This window comes from Crinia signifera, chromosome 4, assembly GCF_055691185.1.
Source record: "Crinia signifera chromosome 4, ASM5569118v1, whole genome shotgun sequence".
Taxonomy (NCBI): domain Eukaryota; kingdom Metazoa; phylum Chordata; class Amphibia; order Anura; family Myobatrachidae; genus Crinia; species Crinia signifera.
Window position 1 is genome coordinate 244,139,729 of NC_139220.1, and position 16,041 is coordinate 244,155,769.

A 16,041-nucleotide genomic window follows, 5' to 3' on the forward strand; every position below is an offset into this window, starting at 1 on the left:
GCACGGTTGCGGCCGCATATTCTGATCGGGCCGCACCGATCAGAATAAGGCCCCAAATCCTGTACTAAAAAAATTACATATAGAAGACGTTGAGAGTAGAACTGTGCTCAATTAGAATGAGATTTTTATTTTATTTTATGATATATATGATGTATATGATATTTCTAAGATTCTATTATTTATTCAGGTTTTTAATTTATTTGTCTGTTCTGCATACCTTATAATAAATACTTAATATTTAAAATAATTTATTGTATTTTTATATATATTGCTATGATTTTCTTGGATTTATTTAAAATTTGAAGTACCATTCAACCAAGGGGGTTGGGTACGAAATCATGGCAGTCGGAATCCCGACAGTCAGAAGACATCTCATCAGACAGAACCCCGACGGATCCCTTCAAGTATTTTCAACCTACCCTAAATCCTTACTCTAAGCCACCTCTCCTGTAGCCTAACCCTAGCCTCCCCCTCATGCAACCTAACCATAACCCTTCCTCCCCGGCAACCTGACCCTAACCTCCCCACAGCCTAAGCCTAACCACCCCACTACTGCCTAACCCTAACCCCCAGTACTTACCTCAAGAACCCATTGGGATTCCCACTGTTGGTCATCTGACAGCTGGGATCCCGACTGCCAATATGTCAACCGCATCCATTATCCATTATGCAAAGTGGTTTGCATAATATACGAAGGTGGACAGACTTTTTTGAATTGGCAAATAATTAATTTAATTAAAATTGTATGAATCATTTATTAATACGTACTGCATCTGACTTTGAAGTCTGTTTTAGCAATATTAAAAAAACATACATATTCATACCCTCCAACATGGCCCATTCCATTAGGTACAAAATGCTCTGTTTCTGGACTTCCCTGCCAGTGGCAGTTACAGAGTTTGGACTGCACCACTGTGAAATATTCAAAAAGGGTAGCCACACCTACTGCCACTCCAAACATCACTGTCCTGGACTCACTGGAAGTTGATGTGACGCCCCTCTTTGAATTTTGGACTGTGCTGGAGTCCTACCTCTGTAACTACCACTGGCAGGTAAGTCCAGGAACAGAGCATTTTGTACCTAATGGAATGGGTCATGTTGGAGGGTATGCATATTGTTCTATCCACTGGCAAATAAATGTATTTATGCATATGTATGTATGTATGTATGTATGTATGTATGTATGTATGTATAGGTATGTGATACTGTATGTACTAAAAGATATATTTATTTATTCAGCTGAACACAAAATATATTTTATTGCTGCATGGGGTAATCAAACCATATCAAGAAAAATATAAACCAACCTCTGTAGCAGATTGCATCGTAACGTGATAATGGATCTGGATATCCAGTCTGGTTATCGTGGAGATAAACAGTTCTGACTCCAACTAAATTTCCACCACAGTTGGGGCGAGCAATGGATATTGGGTACCTAACACTGCCATCTCCCAGCCAACCAGCGCTGCACACATCCATGCCAGTCTGCCAAGCCAGATAGAGTTGTCCCGTAGTGGCCAATCTGGCTCCAAGGGTTTGACATTGTTTTTCTGCCTCTTGGAAAGTGAACTTGTCAGGAGATGTTGCATAAAACACTTGACCTGGGGAGCAATAAAATGATATTCATTACTTTACTAATAGATAGAGACAGACAGACAGATAGACAGACAGACAGACATATAGATAGATAGAAAGTTTTTTTACATACCTTGCATATCTTCAGCATAGCAATATACATCATAAGTTTCATCAGTCTCTCGAATTCCATATGTTCTGACGCCAGGGAATATGTCCTTGTCCCCGTAGCATGGTTCACGAGGATTATGGATTGGATAACTAGTGACACATAGGGCACAGTATAAATATACCTTATATTTTAGTTAATTATAATCCTTTTATACAATGTGTAACAGAAGTGATTTCCACCTATTTATGGGTTATAAATAAATGCTTTTTGAGGTCAATGTCATACAGTAGGAAATAAAGAGCATAGCACACTAGCTGTATTTTGATGATCATCGCTCCTGCAGTCTGTACAGGAAATCTGTTACCGGGGAAACTGCAAGCTGGTCATTCAACCAATATATGTCACTAATACAGACAGCAAGTGACTCTGTCTGTCTGTCTATCAATTCAATTATTAGTGTGCTATTTGTGATCTTTTAAACTTTTATCTGAACTAATTCACACTGACAATGGCAATATAAAACGGAATACATTTCATGTCGAGCTTCCAGGTATATTGCAGAAACATCTTTGGTAATATAGTGGGGGCCATATACAAATAATATCACTCCCTTTTATCCACTCCACTGAGTTTTCTCTTTCTGGAGGCCATGGCAACCGTTGTATTCATTTAAAAAATATATATTTATCAATATTTTTGTTCAGGGCAGATCATCCACAGAAGAGTACAGGCATTAATGAGATACTCCCAGGCACGCAAACGATAGTACTACTTATTCCAGAGGATCGCTTCGCTTGTGTTCAATAGGGTGTTTATTAAACTGTTTTCTCTCTAACAATAACTTATTAAAAACAGTGTCTTTATACCAGCAGGGATGCTCGTAGTTGGGATTCTGGTGTAGGCATCCTGATCCTTTCATAGTTCCAGCACTGGTGTTTTCATGGTTTATTCACATTTAAGATCTTAATACAAGTAACATTAAAGTAATTGCCGGAAGCTATTTTATAGATTATATCCATCTTTAGGAAGCTACTGTTTTCAGATGCTATGTTGCCAGACATTTCTGCTTTGACCCAGCCTATCCTAATCTAGTGCTTGTAGCAGGTTATGGGGTGCCCATTCTGTTCATCGCCTATGAATCTGTCCTATCTCCAGGACAGACTCTTTTATTTATTGTACTTCTAATTTGCTGCCTCTATGCGGATAAGTAGTCATAATATCAGGTGCATACGGATCTGCATAACACCAATGCCGAAGGGACGTATCAGGAACATCATCTAGTTTGTACCCGAGATATTAAAGTTCCCTAGTGACATAGGGGTAGATTTATTAAGCTGGATGAAGTGATAAATTGTCTAGTTTTTATCATTGGCCAATCAGCCTGTCATTTTTCAAACCAAGCCTGTAATTTCACAGTTAGGAGCTGATTGGCCGGTGATAAAAAAACAGACACTTTATCACTTCACCGAGCTTAAAAAATCTGCCCCATAATCACATATTCATAATGACTGTGCAGTAATGTGGACGGGGATGTTCAACATAAAGGAACATGTCATGTCCATCAGACTCGTCATCGGTAAGTGTGTATGCACTTGCCACATGCTGGGTCCTATCGGCAAAAATGTTGCTGACATTGTTAAGTTTGTACCCAGCTTTAGGCATAGGTCCCACTCTGCATCTGGCTCAGTGTATTTTGATGTAATTATTTTACATAAAGAGGATTAAGTGGAATAAAATGTCATAAAACAGCAATATATGTACTGCAGAACAGACAGTACCTGATGTAAAAGAGGGACACGTAATAAAAAAAAAGAATCTGTGTAAATAAAGAATGAGACATTAATTATTCATTTTCTTACATCACATTATCTTACCGCACAGTTTGATCAGAAAGCCAACCGGCATCACATTGGTGATACCCATCATCGTACGCAGACTGAAGCTGTTCCGGGGAAGCAATGGTTGCACTGTTCTGGATGCAAGCTTTTTTGGCATTCTCAAAGTCCAAGGTGTATCTGGTGGAGATTGCTCTGTAGTGGAAAACGATCCCTGAAATAAATCAATGCAGAACTAAAACAAATGTTTATCTGATTCTACAGGTTTCACTTTTCCTTTGTACTTCAAAGGAGGTTTCTGTCCTCCCTGAGCTGCTAGCACCATTTCCAATCATCCAGGATATGCTCTCTATGTGGTAGAGATTTAACCAAAACTCTCCACAATAACGTATATGATGGCTATATTATGCCTTACTCATTGGTAGGCTCTGCCATCTTGATACTGTGATTATCACATTAGTTTTCAACTACTGTTACATCTTTTTTCCCAGCAAATATGGCTTAATAAGGCTTCTATATATATATATATATATATATATATATATATATATATATATATATATATATATATATATATATATATATATATATGAAAAGCATAACATGGAGAAATCAGAGCTTTCTCCAGCAGCACATAATTGACTCCTTAATATTTCTGCAGCCATTTCCGCTATGACATGAAAATTATGTCACAAAAAGTGACAAATAGTATAGTTTGTTTGTCACAAAAACTTAATGCAGAACCGTCTCCGAATGAACCCGACTGTGCTCACTATGTTTAATGTGCATGTATAGTTTTATTTGTATAGTCTTGCAATTCATTATTTTGAACATGGCCATATACACTTGTACATACCCAACGGGGCCCATACATACAACTACAGGAAATGACATGTTGCCACAATGGGTTTGTTTCTACAATTCCTGCCCAGCAACTAGGGATTTGAAACACTACACTGCATAGACAGCCTACATTGCATTGATAAGCAGCAATGCTGGATTAGATTTTGCACGCCGATAAATAACATACATTCCCCCTCTATATTCTAACATTGGACCAACAATGACAAATTGCAAGATTCCTGCCAAATGACCTTCAGAGGATTAGAGGAGGTGGGCGAAGCGTCTAGTGTTGCATAGGAGTGTGAAAATTAGATATTTCAGAGGAAAATTCATAAAATTATATATAGGGGTTTGGAATGTATATTTAGAGGTGTGGTCATTTCCAAACTATAAAAGGACTTAGCCGTTAGGTGCACTTCAGCAAATGAGCACCTTGGTAAGCACACTTTGGGCCTGATTCAGAACAGCTTGCTGCTTAGCAAGTGTCTTTACCCCATCCGCCAACCCCATCGAACGCCCGCCCCCACCTACCGCCAGTACCGCCCGCACCCCCCTCGGTAATATTCGAGGGTATGTGTCAGAGAACACATCCTATCGCATGTGGTCAAAGGGGAGAGAAGTAAATCGATGGTCGCCGACCATTAAATGATTTCTCTCTCCTTCGTAATAAAAGTCAGTCTATATTTACTTTTACTTACGTAGAAGTCCGCCGAAGAGGGGGCGGGTGCTGATGTCATGTGATCCAGCCGCCCACCCCCAGCAGGCATCGGCCCGCCTGTGTTCCCAGGGGATCGCCTAGCTTTTTCATGGGGTCGCCAATAAAACAATGGCCATTCCCCTGTCTGCCCCCTCCCCTATCCGTGCAAACGGTTCGGGGACTGTGCTAGACGCCAAAGGCGTTCGCGCAGCAGCCCTGCACATGCGTATAATTGCCCATACACATGCGCAGAGCCACGCCATCGGTCCCCGCCAGGGACCGATCCAACACAAATCACCCCCTTTGTCCAATGTACTAAAAAAAGGTTCAAACACACAAAAAGGAAATATATAGTAAAGGTAGTAACAATGTCTTCATCACTATCATAGTTAATGAAATCCATAAAACAAACATCAAATTAATATATTAATATTTTCTGAGAATAACTATAGGTTTAGGGAATAAATAACATGTTTGATCACTTTAATTTAAACAAATAATAAACTTTAAAAAAACAAAAAAAAACTTGAAAACACAACTAAACTTTTGTACTGTATATGACAAATTAGGTACATCTAATAAGACATATACAATACATTGGGGCTACATAAAGAATACTGTATTGTCTGTATTGGACTTTATCTACTAGGATAGCTTCTGCATTGTTTATTAGAATGCGCTCTGATTTAATAGGAATCACCAGAAACATTTTTGTATTGTACATCTGTCATTACAATGTTCTCTAAACTGTATAAAAGACTGTCCCCTGCAGTGTATATGCATGTCACAAGCATGCTTTCTTGTGTCATTAGAATGCTCACAGATAGTGGTAGATGCTCAATTAGTTCAGTAGCATTTCCCAGGTCATTAGAATGCTCTCTGAATTCATTAGAGTGTTTAAATTGCACAGAAGTCCCTGGAATGCACTAAGTATGTCACCAGAATGGTGTTTTATAAATGTGTCAATACAATGCTCTCTGGATTAAAGAGTCACTACACTAGTGTGTCCTCTGTATTGTACCTGTATTGTACTCTGTATCTATTGATAAGAATGATCTCTGCATTGTACAGAGGTCAGTATATATATTTCAATGGCTGTTTAAATCCAATCCCTTATTAGACAGACCTACTGTAGCTACAGTAATTTAGTTTTGTCAACACCCATTTTCCATTGCAGAGCATTTGGTTGAGTTTTGCCCACTTACTTGTATTTGCAAAACTGAATAAAAATGGCAACACTTCCCTGTGGTATTCACTAAGAGCAGAGGAAATTCAACAACAAAATGTATATAATATAAATATATGTGCAGGATACACATAATTACAATAAGTAGAGTACCAGTTAATTAGCCATATTTAATACAAAATTTTGCTTGGCAATTTTCACACCTATTTTGTCAAATTCCCTTGGCACTCAAAGGGTTAGTTCTAGTTTACACCTGTTTTTCTTGAAACTACTTGATACTATATTCTGTTCACTGTCGCTAACTCTTTTAATAGCATATTAATATATACAAAAATTAAAACCAAAGACAATGCTGACAAAAATGTATATAAAATGTATATGGATTATCAGAATTCTACAGTACTCTTATGCTGCTTTCAGACCGCAAAACTGGCTTTGACCAGGTATTTGAAAACGTTTCTAAAAACGGGTCTGCCAGCTAAAACCCCTTTCACGCCGCATGTCTTTAAACGGTATTTCAATGCAGTTTTTGTTCCTTCACAACACTGAACCCGTTTTTACCCATAGAAAACAGTGGATAAAAAAAAACAGGTCTGAAACAGGTAGGACCCTGCTTTATTACCGTTTAGAAATACCAGTTCAATAGAACCGGTAAATTCACTCTGCACCTTTCAAACTGCACAAATTACCATTTTAAAACGGTAAAAAACCCCGGCAGAATAACGGTTAAAAAGTGTGGTCTGAAAGGGGTATCAGGCAGCTTATATACAAAAAAGTAAACTTGAGTTACAGGCATAATGCATACCCAATCACACAATCTGGGGGTTATAAACCTATATTATTTAGGCCCTGTACACATGGGTGTTAAATTCAAGCCCACAATGCACTGTTAGTGCACATGAACAAGAACAGTGTGAGCAAATGGAACTGAGCACACACATTTGCTGTGCATCAAATAATTTTTGATCATCTATTAGTTATTTTATTTTAATTGCGCCATCAACATTTATGGCCATGCTTTGAATACTCTTGTTAAAACAAGACCAAGTTCAAAATACAAACAAAAAGGTTTAATCTTTACTTCAAGTTGTGAGTTGGTCATGTCAGGACTACTTTCCCATCCTTAAAGTACATTTTTACTGATATTTTAAGTAACTTTAGCCTTTTGATGTCTGTCCCTAAATTCTAAATTGGGGCAGATTCAAATACCACAGTGTTTATTCATTAAATTCAAAATGGTAAAATCTATGACATTTCTCTGCATTTTCCCAGTGTTACCCCATAGATTATGCGATAAGTGCTGGGAGTGGGACCTATATGTTTCCACAGATATTAAAGATAGTTTTGGCAAATAAATCTCACATTAAGTGCACCCTCTGGGGATTGCTTAAATCAGAGCAATTAGCCAAAGGATAAACCATGTGACTCACTGAATCTGCTCCTTTATGTACTGGTACAATGGTAGCACTTATCTTTCCCCAATAGTAAGATTGCATTGTACAGTATGGCACCAATGTCTTCTCCATCATACAGTATAACCCAGCTTTGACTCTAAGGAACTCACTTTTCTGTACAGTTTGAAAGGCTTCCAATCTAGGGGCCTTATTCTGATCGGTGCGGCCCGATCAGAATATGCGGCCGCGACCGTGCAGGCGAATCCCCGCCTTCCATACGGATCGCCACCTGCCGTCCGTACGCGGATATGTGGCGATCCGCATGAAATTGGACGGGGATACGCCTCCTCCGTCTTGGGAGCAGCCCCTGCATTCGATGGTCGCCGAACATCGAATGCAGGGCCGCACGCTCCACCAGGTCCCGCCACACAAGACCACACGGACACTTGTCCGTGTGAAATCATGTATGGGGGCGGGCAGCTGACATCCGGCGATGTCAGATGCCCGCCCCGTACCCACGCGTCACGGCCTCATTACCATGCATACGCCCCGCGTTTGCATGGGAACGCCCATGAAACGCGGGGCGTATGCATAGGGTAATGAGGCTAAGTAGCCCCTCACGACCCTCTACGCCCCTTGTGCGGCGTATAAAGAATCCGTGCGGCGAAATCGCCTGCACATGCGCAGAGTGACCTCTGCACATGCGCAGACGATCAACATCGGCGGTCCGTCCGCATGCGGGAATATCCGCACCGATCAGAATAAGGCCCTAGATCCTTGAAAAACAGAATCAAGACTTTCCTGTTTTTTTGGTTTCTGGATTGTATGGTAATAGTTTTAAGCGCCTTGTGTTCTATTGGAAAAAGAGCGCTATATAAATAACATTATTTGATATATTAATTTTGTTGCAGACCTCATGTCCACTTCATCAGGCTGTCTGAGGGCCATAAAACATATAGCTGTAGCAGGATATTTGAGGTATTTTACCTTTACTTTTTGACCCTTTGAGAATTCTACTTTACCAAGTAGTTTTCTCTTATTTCATTTTAAACACAGAACTTCATTAGTTACATATGGGAATTATTTTCTAGCCTCAAAGTTATATTTTTTATTTTCTGTATACTGTATGTTAATTATTAATAAAGTGTGTATCTATTATATATTCAATATGCTTGTTAATTTTAAATGACCTTGCAATTTAGTGGAGCCTATTTATGATCATTTGGAAAATGTGATTGCAGTCTAAGGGCAGGCAGGCGACTTTAACGGGGTATGGGTAAAAGCCGGACTCGGCCAAGACCCCGGACCACCGGACTGGACATCAAAATCTGCAGTCCGGAGCTTGTAGTGTCTGCTCCGGGGGTGTCCTGTCCGGGGGGGGGGGTCCTTTCCAGGGGGAGGGGGGGGGCTTCATCTGACAGCTGTCACCAGGGAGAGGAGGAGGGGGGGAATAAAGCCTCCCCGTATGGTTCGTGCATGTAGCAAAAACTGGAATGGTCCGGACCACACGGGGAGGCTGTAATCTCCCCTTCCCCATGTCCCTGGTGAAAGCTATCACAGGCATCCCTCTGGACAAGACACCCCCAGCACGGGACACCCCCGGACCGGACACTACAAGTTTCGGACTGCAGATTTTGAGGTCTGGTCTGGTGGTCCAGGGTCTTGTCCGGGTCCAGTGTTTACCTAGTCTCACTTTAACGCTATGCGCTGCCAAACAACTTCCTTTTGTGTATAAGAACTGGTGAGATTCCATAACAAGAGAGGACTTTCAAAATGAATGTGTCTACTACCAGCAATCAATCAAAGTTACACTTCCAATACAATCTTGTCATTTTGGAAGGTGAGCACGAATACTTGATGTAAGCTGTTATTAGGCAGTGTGCACTAGATATTTTTCTGTTATCTGTCCTTGAATCACTTAATGACATCTACAGACTGAAGAAACACCAGTAAAACTCTTCTTTATGGATCAGAACATGAGTTCCCATTTCTCCAGGGATCAACATGCTGTTTTGTCAGAATGCATGACACAAACAGATTGTAGACAGGTTTTGGATTTGATCTTTACATTGTGGAGCATAGAGGAATATATAACATGGTATGTACTGATCAACATTGGAAATGAAAGGAATTTAAACCAAACCACAAGCCTCCAAGATAAGAAGATTGGCTACTTTTCTTCAGGTTTAGTACTGTAGAATATATTGTGTATAAAACTTCCTTAAAAAAGCCCAGGACACACATTTTTAATCTACAGTTTAGTATCCTTCCCATCAGTCTGTTAATAAGCTAAAATTAGATTTAACAAGCTTTCATGACCTCCAAGGACTTGCACCACTTAACATAACATACAAATTTGGAACAAGCGTTACGTTCTTAGTCACACAGCAGAGAAAATGAAGATGCCAGTATGCAGCACCTCATAGATTATAGGTTTATGATTTATCATGGCCCTTGTTTCTTAAAGTGGATCGCTCATTTCAAGAAGCCATTTTGTAAATGGAGCCAATTCTCAACCTGTCACTTCACTAGAAAATGGTAACATCTCAGAGAGGTGAGACATAAAGGCCACATGGATGTCCCTTATTCATATTGAACTATAGGCTTCATAGAGTATTGGCTCATCCCTCAAAATGTCTGCTTCCTCTGTATGCAGGAGTCAGGTTTATTTTAAAAAGTTGAAAAGGAGCTTATATGAGTCTGCTAGCTCTACCTTTCACATTGAGCTGTACTGTGTCTTGGCTGTCCTCAATTCCATGCATGACTTCGCAGCGATAGATCCCTGAATCACTGGACAACAGGTTTGCAATTTCCAAACTGACATCAGTATCAATGAAAGGATAGTTTGGTAAAGAAATACGATCCTTGTAGGCATCATTCAGGCGGATTTTGCCATCAGTGGCTACCAGCAGAACAGTCTCACGTCCCTTGTTGTGCCTGCTCCACTTGATTCTGGGTGTTAAAGGTGCTGTTGAGGGAACCACAGTCACGTGTTCCAAAGCATTGATGAAGTAACAGGGGATGATAACTGAGTGTCCAAGCTGGACGTTCAGTGGAACCTCCGAGGGTATACTAACACTCAGTGAGTTAGCAGGGTCTGTAAATTAATTCAAAGAGAGAGCACAATTACACAGGGGGCTTACATGTGTCATTTATAGCAATAACATGTATACAATGATCATATTTTGGACTTTAACACAGATAATACAATTATTAAAATTAGTAAAGAAAGAATATATACACTGGTCTGTTAAAACAAGGCTATTCATTTTATTGCTGACTTAGGGGTTATTCAATGCCGGCCACTATTTCCGACAGGGGAATAGCGGCTGCCACCGATTCATTGCTGTTGTTTCTGACAGCATTGAAGAAGGAATCTGACAAAACAGATTCAACTTTAAAGCAAGTCAAATCTGTTTTGTCGGATACGCCCGTGGATTGTCAAATTAATTTCTGTGTTTCATCAATCCGCGGCTGTTTTCGCCAACACGACCACTTTCCGACACTCAGTAACCGGAGCATTGAATTTTGGTTGTCGAGTTTCTGTTGAGCTGGGAGAAAAAGGCCAAGGTTTCCAACTGTCTGGACATTTCCGACAGTTAGAATCCCTGATTAAATACCGCCCTTAGACATAAAGTTATAAATAAATTAGCATAAACACAACTTACTATAGAAAGCTAAAAACATGACAAACTTACAAAAATATGACAGAAAAGAATAACTTTGGGCAGCAGGGTTGATGTAGTGTTTGGCATTACTCCTTCACAGCCTAAAGGTCATGAGTATAATTCTAGACCAAGGCTTCTGACCCCATCTTTTAAAGCTAGTGTGAATGCCTGTCTGTGTGATATGCAGGGCTTAAAGTGGTCATGCAAAGGTGGTGGAACTCATTTATCTGTGCTACCTAATTATACCTCCCTCCCTTACCCCCATTCGACAGAGACAAGGCCAGTGGTAGGGTTTTTGGCATCCCCCTGCAAACTAGAATGCTTTTCTGTTAGAATTACTGCACAGGGCCAATGTGGAGGTTAAAATGTTCCACCTCACCATTAGAGGTGGTGGAACTCAGTTCCACCCCGTTCCCCCTCACTTTAACCCCTGGTGATATGGAATATAGACTGTTAGCTTCACTGGGAAGGGACAGGGCCGGATTTAGAGTCACATTGGCCTTGAAATGAAAATGTTGAAACTGAGAAAGGGAGGAGCTGCAGCCTGTACTGTGTGGGTGTGGTCAAATAAAATAAAAATTGCAGAATTTTATGGGGAAAATAGCAATTTCATTTGAATACTTATGATTTATGGCAGTGGTTCCCAAACTGTGTGCCGCAGCTCCCTGGGGTGCCTCGGGACACTTACAGGGGTGCGACGGGTTTGGTGGTCCAGGACCAATTCAAATTAATTATGAACAATTACTTATGGAAAAAAACAGTGCTGGTGGCTGCCAATCATAAAATGTGTGTACAATCAGAAGCAAATCCTGCCCTTTAACACATAACTGAAGCTAAGAATCACATATAATCCAAATCTACTTCATTTTATATATATTTTTGGGGGCCTAGGGATGCCACGGAAAAATTCTGATACTCTAGTGTGCCATGATTCGAAAAAGATTGGGAACCCCTGATTTATGGTCAACTGTGGGACCAGCTAGGCAGCTGGTCATCACGATGATGATGGGACTATTTGTATGTGGAGACCAGGAGTTGTAGCTCCATCCACCCCATTCTAAAAATCTAGCCCTGGGCAAGAACACATTTGAATGACTGAAATATTCTGTGTGTAACACTGCATAATACATGACTGTATGTATACACTACATAATGGTTAATTACTCATAAATGCAATAAATTCTGAGTGTAGAGGTGGGGAAGGCTTTTTTGAAAATCACTGGAAATGTATTCTTATAACCTACAATGATACAGCTTGGAAAGAACATATCATAAATTATGCTTACATTATACTCCAAGTACTTTTAAAAGTGATTTTTTATGAAAAAATAGGATGCATGTTGTTTACTTAATAAATACAGTAGAAGCCACCTTATGTCATCCAGAATATCTACTTGGTTAGTGTTTATTCTAGTACCCTGCTCCTTGTAAAATCCTTGTAGTATCTCCTTCCTGCCTGGGGTGTCGCTGTCTGCTGTGATACTTCTAGAACAGTCTACTTTGTATTTTAATGTTGAGATACAAACCAGACTGTTGCAAAAACACCCCAGCAGCGAGTGACACCCCAGGCAGGAAGGAGGAACTGCAAGGAGCAGGGTGCTAGAATGAAGACTACTTGGTATAGGGGCTAGTTAATGATTGCAGTGAGAGCATGTGCAGACTTGGACACCCTTCACACTCGGGGGTAAATGTACAGTATGAAGCAGTGATAAGAGAGAAGGTGATAAAGTGCCTGGTACTTTATCACCGGCCAATCAGCTCATGACTGTCCCTTTTTAAACCCAGCCTGTAACTTAACAGTCAGGAGCTGATTGGCCGGTGATAATGTACCAGGCACTTTATCACTTGTCCTCCCTTATCACTGCTTCGTACATATACCCCCTCGCTGAGCTAAAATATGCAAGGTAAAGCCCCATGCACACTAGATGAGATTTTAAAAGATATCATTCAGAGGGGCCCTTCAGAAGAATATCTTTTTTTTTTTAAAGTGTAGTGTGTATGCCCAATATAGTGGTACATTTAGGTAAATTTTGGCTATGTAGCCAACCACCTGCATGATGCATGAGGATTTTGGGTAGGTGATGTCTCTGAACTATATGATTAATTATATTATTCAGCATGTAAGTACTTTATCATTCACTGGAACTAATTGTAACGATATTGGCTGTGCTGTGGGGGGTCCTCTAGTGTGTACGGGGCTTAATCATGATAATTGCACATACTGAAAACTGTACTTAAACACATACATACATGCACTGCATAGATGGAATCTGATTGGTTGCTAATAGCATCATCCCATCTTTAATATAACTCATAGCTTAGTAAATAAACCCCACAGAGTAATGTGATAAGATGAAATGTCATGTATGGATTTTGTATGAAATCTTACCTGAAACCTCCACTGATATTGCTGCAGCGATGACCCGCAAACACACGAACACTAATAATAAAGTGGTCATAGTTTACCTGTCAAATAACAGAAAAAAATAGAATAGGTAAGAGATATTTGCTGAGGTCACAATAAACAAACATATGACAGAACATAAGGGGTTTGTACAAATACTGTACAGGAATACAACTGATACAATCAGACGTCAACCCCGGGAAAATAACTAAAATGGTTGAAAGACGCTCAGAGTGTATGCACTGAGCGTTTTTCATCCCAGCGATTTTCCCCATCATCTCTCACCATACATGCTTAGCTAAAATGCCCAGGGCCAGACGCACTAAATTTCTAAAGTGATAAAATGGAGAGTGATAAACAACCAACCAATCAGGTCCTGCCTGACAATTTACAAACACATTCTGCGTCATAGCAGTTAAGAGTTGATTGGCTGGTTGTTTATCACTCTCCATTTTATCACTTTTGAAGCTTTGTGCATCTTGCCCATAGTGTGTATGGACCTTAAGAAAAAAAATCAACAGTAAATGTTAACTTTATATTATGTTACATGAATTGAATGTGTCAAACCAAATATTATACAGTATAGTAGCCTCCAAACTGTTCCCTGAAAACTCACCTCTTCAGGCAAGCCTATAATATTGAAGTTCTACATGCATAACCCTCCGAGGCACTTATGTATTATATAGCTTCCCTTCTGGACTTGTAACTTGGTGGGACTGCTATGCTATTACTGGTGCCTGTCCTTGTGTTTGCCTCATATGTCCCTATAGATTGTAAGCTTGCAGCAGGGCTCTCCTCAGGGCCGGTGCAAGGCACCAGAGCGCCCCAGGCAAGTCGGGGTGGGGGCGCCCCGGTGTCTGCCGCCTGGGTACCTGTCCTGCGGCACTGTAAAGCTGGCGGCGGCAGCGGGGGGTCCCTGCAGTCAATAAGAAATAACGAGCGCTATCCACCGGGCTATGCGGAAGCGCTTCTGTTTTGGAAACACTGGCCGCACGGCGCACGCTGATTGGCTGAATCTCAGCCAATCAGCGTGCGGCCAGTGTTTCCAAAACAGAAGCGCTTCCGCATAGCCCGGCGGATAGCGCTCGTTATTTCTTATTGACTGCAGGGACCCCCCGCTGCCGCCGCCGCCAGCTTTTACGCACATTTACGCCGCAGGACAGGTACCCGGGCGGCAAGGGGAGAGCGAAATACCTCCCTCCAGTGGCCGGCGCCCTAGGCAAATACCTAGATTTGCCTAGTGGTGGCGCCGGCCCTGGCTCTCCTACCTCCAAATCTGTCTGTTGTTACCCAGTTTGTTTTATCACTGTCTACTATTGTAAAGCGCAACGGAATCTGCTGCGCTATATAAGAAGCTGTAAATAAATAAATAAATAAATACAGTATGTACATTAATTATATTTTATATAGGACGGGGTAGGCAATCTCTGGCCCTCCAGCTGCCATGCACTACACATCCCAGCATACCCTGCCACAGGTTTAGCATAACAGCAAAGAGCATAATGGGATAGTTTAATCTGGAGTGCCACAGATTGCCTACCCCTAATATAGGAGCTATATATTTAAATGTGTGTTATTTTTGCTTCCTGATGTATAAAGTTGGGAGAAAAAAAAAAAAGCATTGAAAAGGTTGGGTGAATAACTGAGATTAGGGGAGAATTCAATTGCTGGTAAATCACCGCTGCAATAGCTGCACTGTACTGGCAGCCAAATCGCGCTACAAAAGTTGTTACTGCCCCATAGGTTATTGAGCACTTCTGTGTGAATCTGACCTTTGGCCAGGTACATAGTACGAGATGAGCTGCCATTGCCAGTGGTTATATGCTGCAGCAATGGCAATCTACACCTTTCCGCAACAACAGAATTCCCCCCTAGTTGTCTGTCCTTGGGTTTACATAGTAACAAAATGCAAAAATGCAAATATGTAATAAACAACAGCAACTAAGGGGGAAATTTACTAAAGGAAATTTGTAAAAATATAGGTGTATTTGTATCCAGAAATACACTTATTTTTGACATTTACAATCCCGAAAATACGGCAATTCGTATTCGTATTGATAGCACATCAATACGAATACGAATTGCCGTATTTTCGGGATAGTAAATGTCAAAAATAAGTGTATTTCTGGATACAAATACACCTATATTTTTACAAATTTCCTTTAGTAAATTTCCCCTTAAATAACAATTAGCTGTGCTCATTCTATTCCAAGTTAGGCAATGAAAGCAAATGTCAGTTTATTAATAAATAAACCCTGATCTCCTCTAAAGGATAATGGGTGTAAAATGGTTATACATCTTTTGTATGGGATTCGCATGTTACTTCG

The 16,041-nt window shown here is 40.6% G+C and overlaps 1 protein-coding gene across 2 annotated transcripts in view; it reads right to left on the reverse strand.

Moving 5' to 3' along the window:
- Positions 1–16,041, reverse strand: part of ACAN (aggrecan) — a 107,526-nt gene that overhangs the window by 52,382 nt on the left and 39,103 nt on the right. For both annotated transcript variants that reach the window (XM_083184194.1, XM_083184193.1), the window contains exons 2-6: positions 13,700–13,776; positions 10,356–10,739; positions 3,562–3,736; positions 1,709–1,836; positions 1,308–1,601 (exon numbers count right to left, since the gene is read on the reverse strand). In XM_083184194.1, coding sequence (XP_083040320.1) covers positions 1,308–1,601; positions 1,709–1,836; positions 3,562–3,736; positions 10,356–10,739; positions 13,700–13,769 — 1,051 coding nt within the window. In that variant the 5' untranslated portion in view covers positions 13,770–13,776. The remainder of the gene's footprint in view (positions 1–1,307; positions 1,602–1,708; positions 1,837–3,561; positions 3,737–10,355; positions 10,740–13,699; positions 13,777–16,041) is intronic.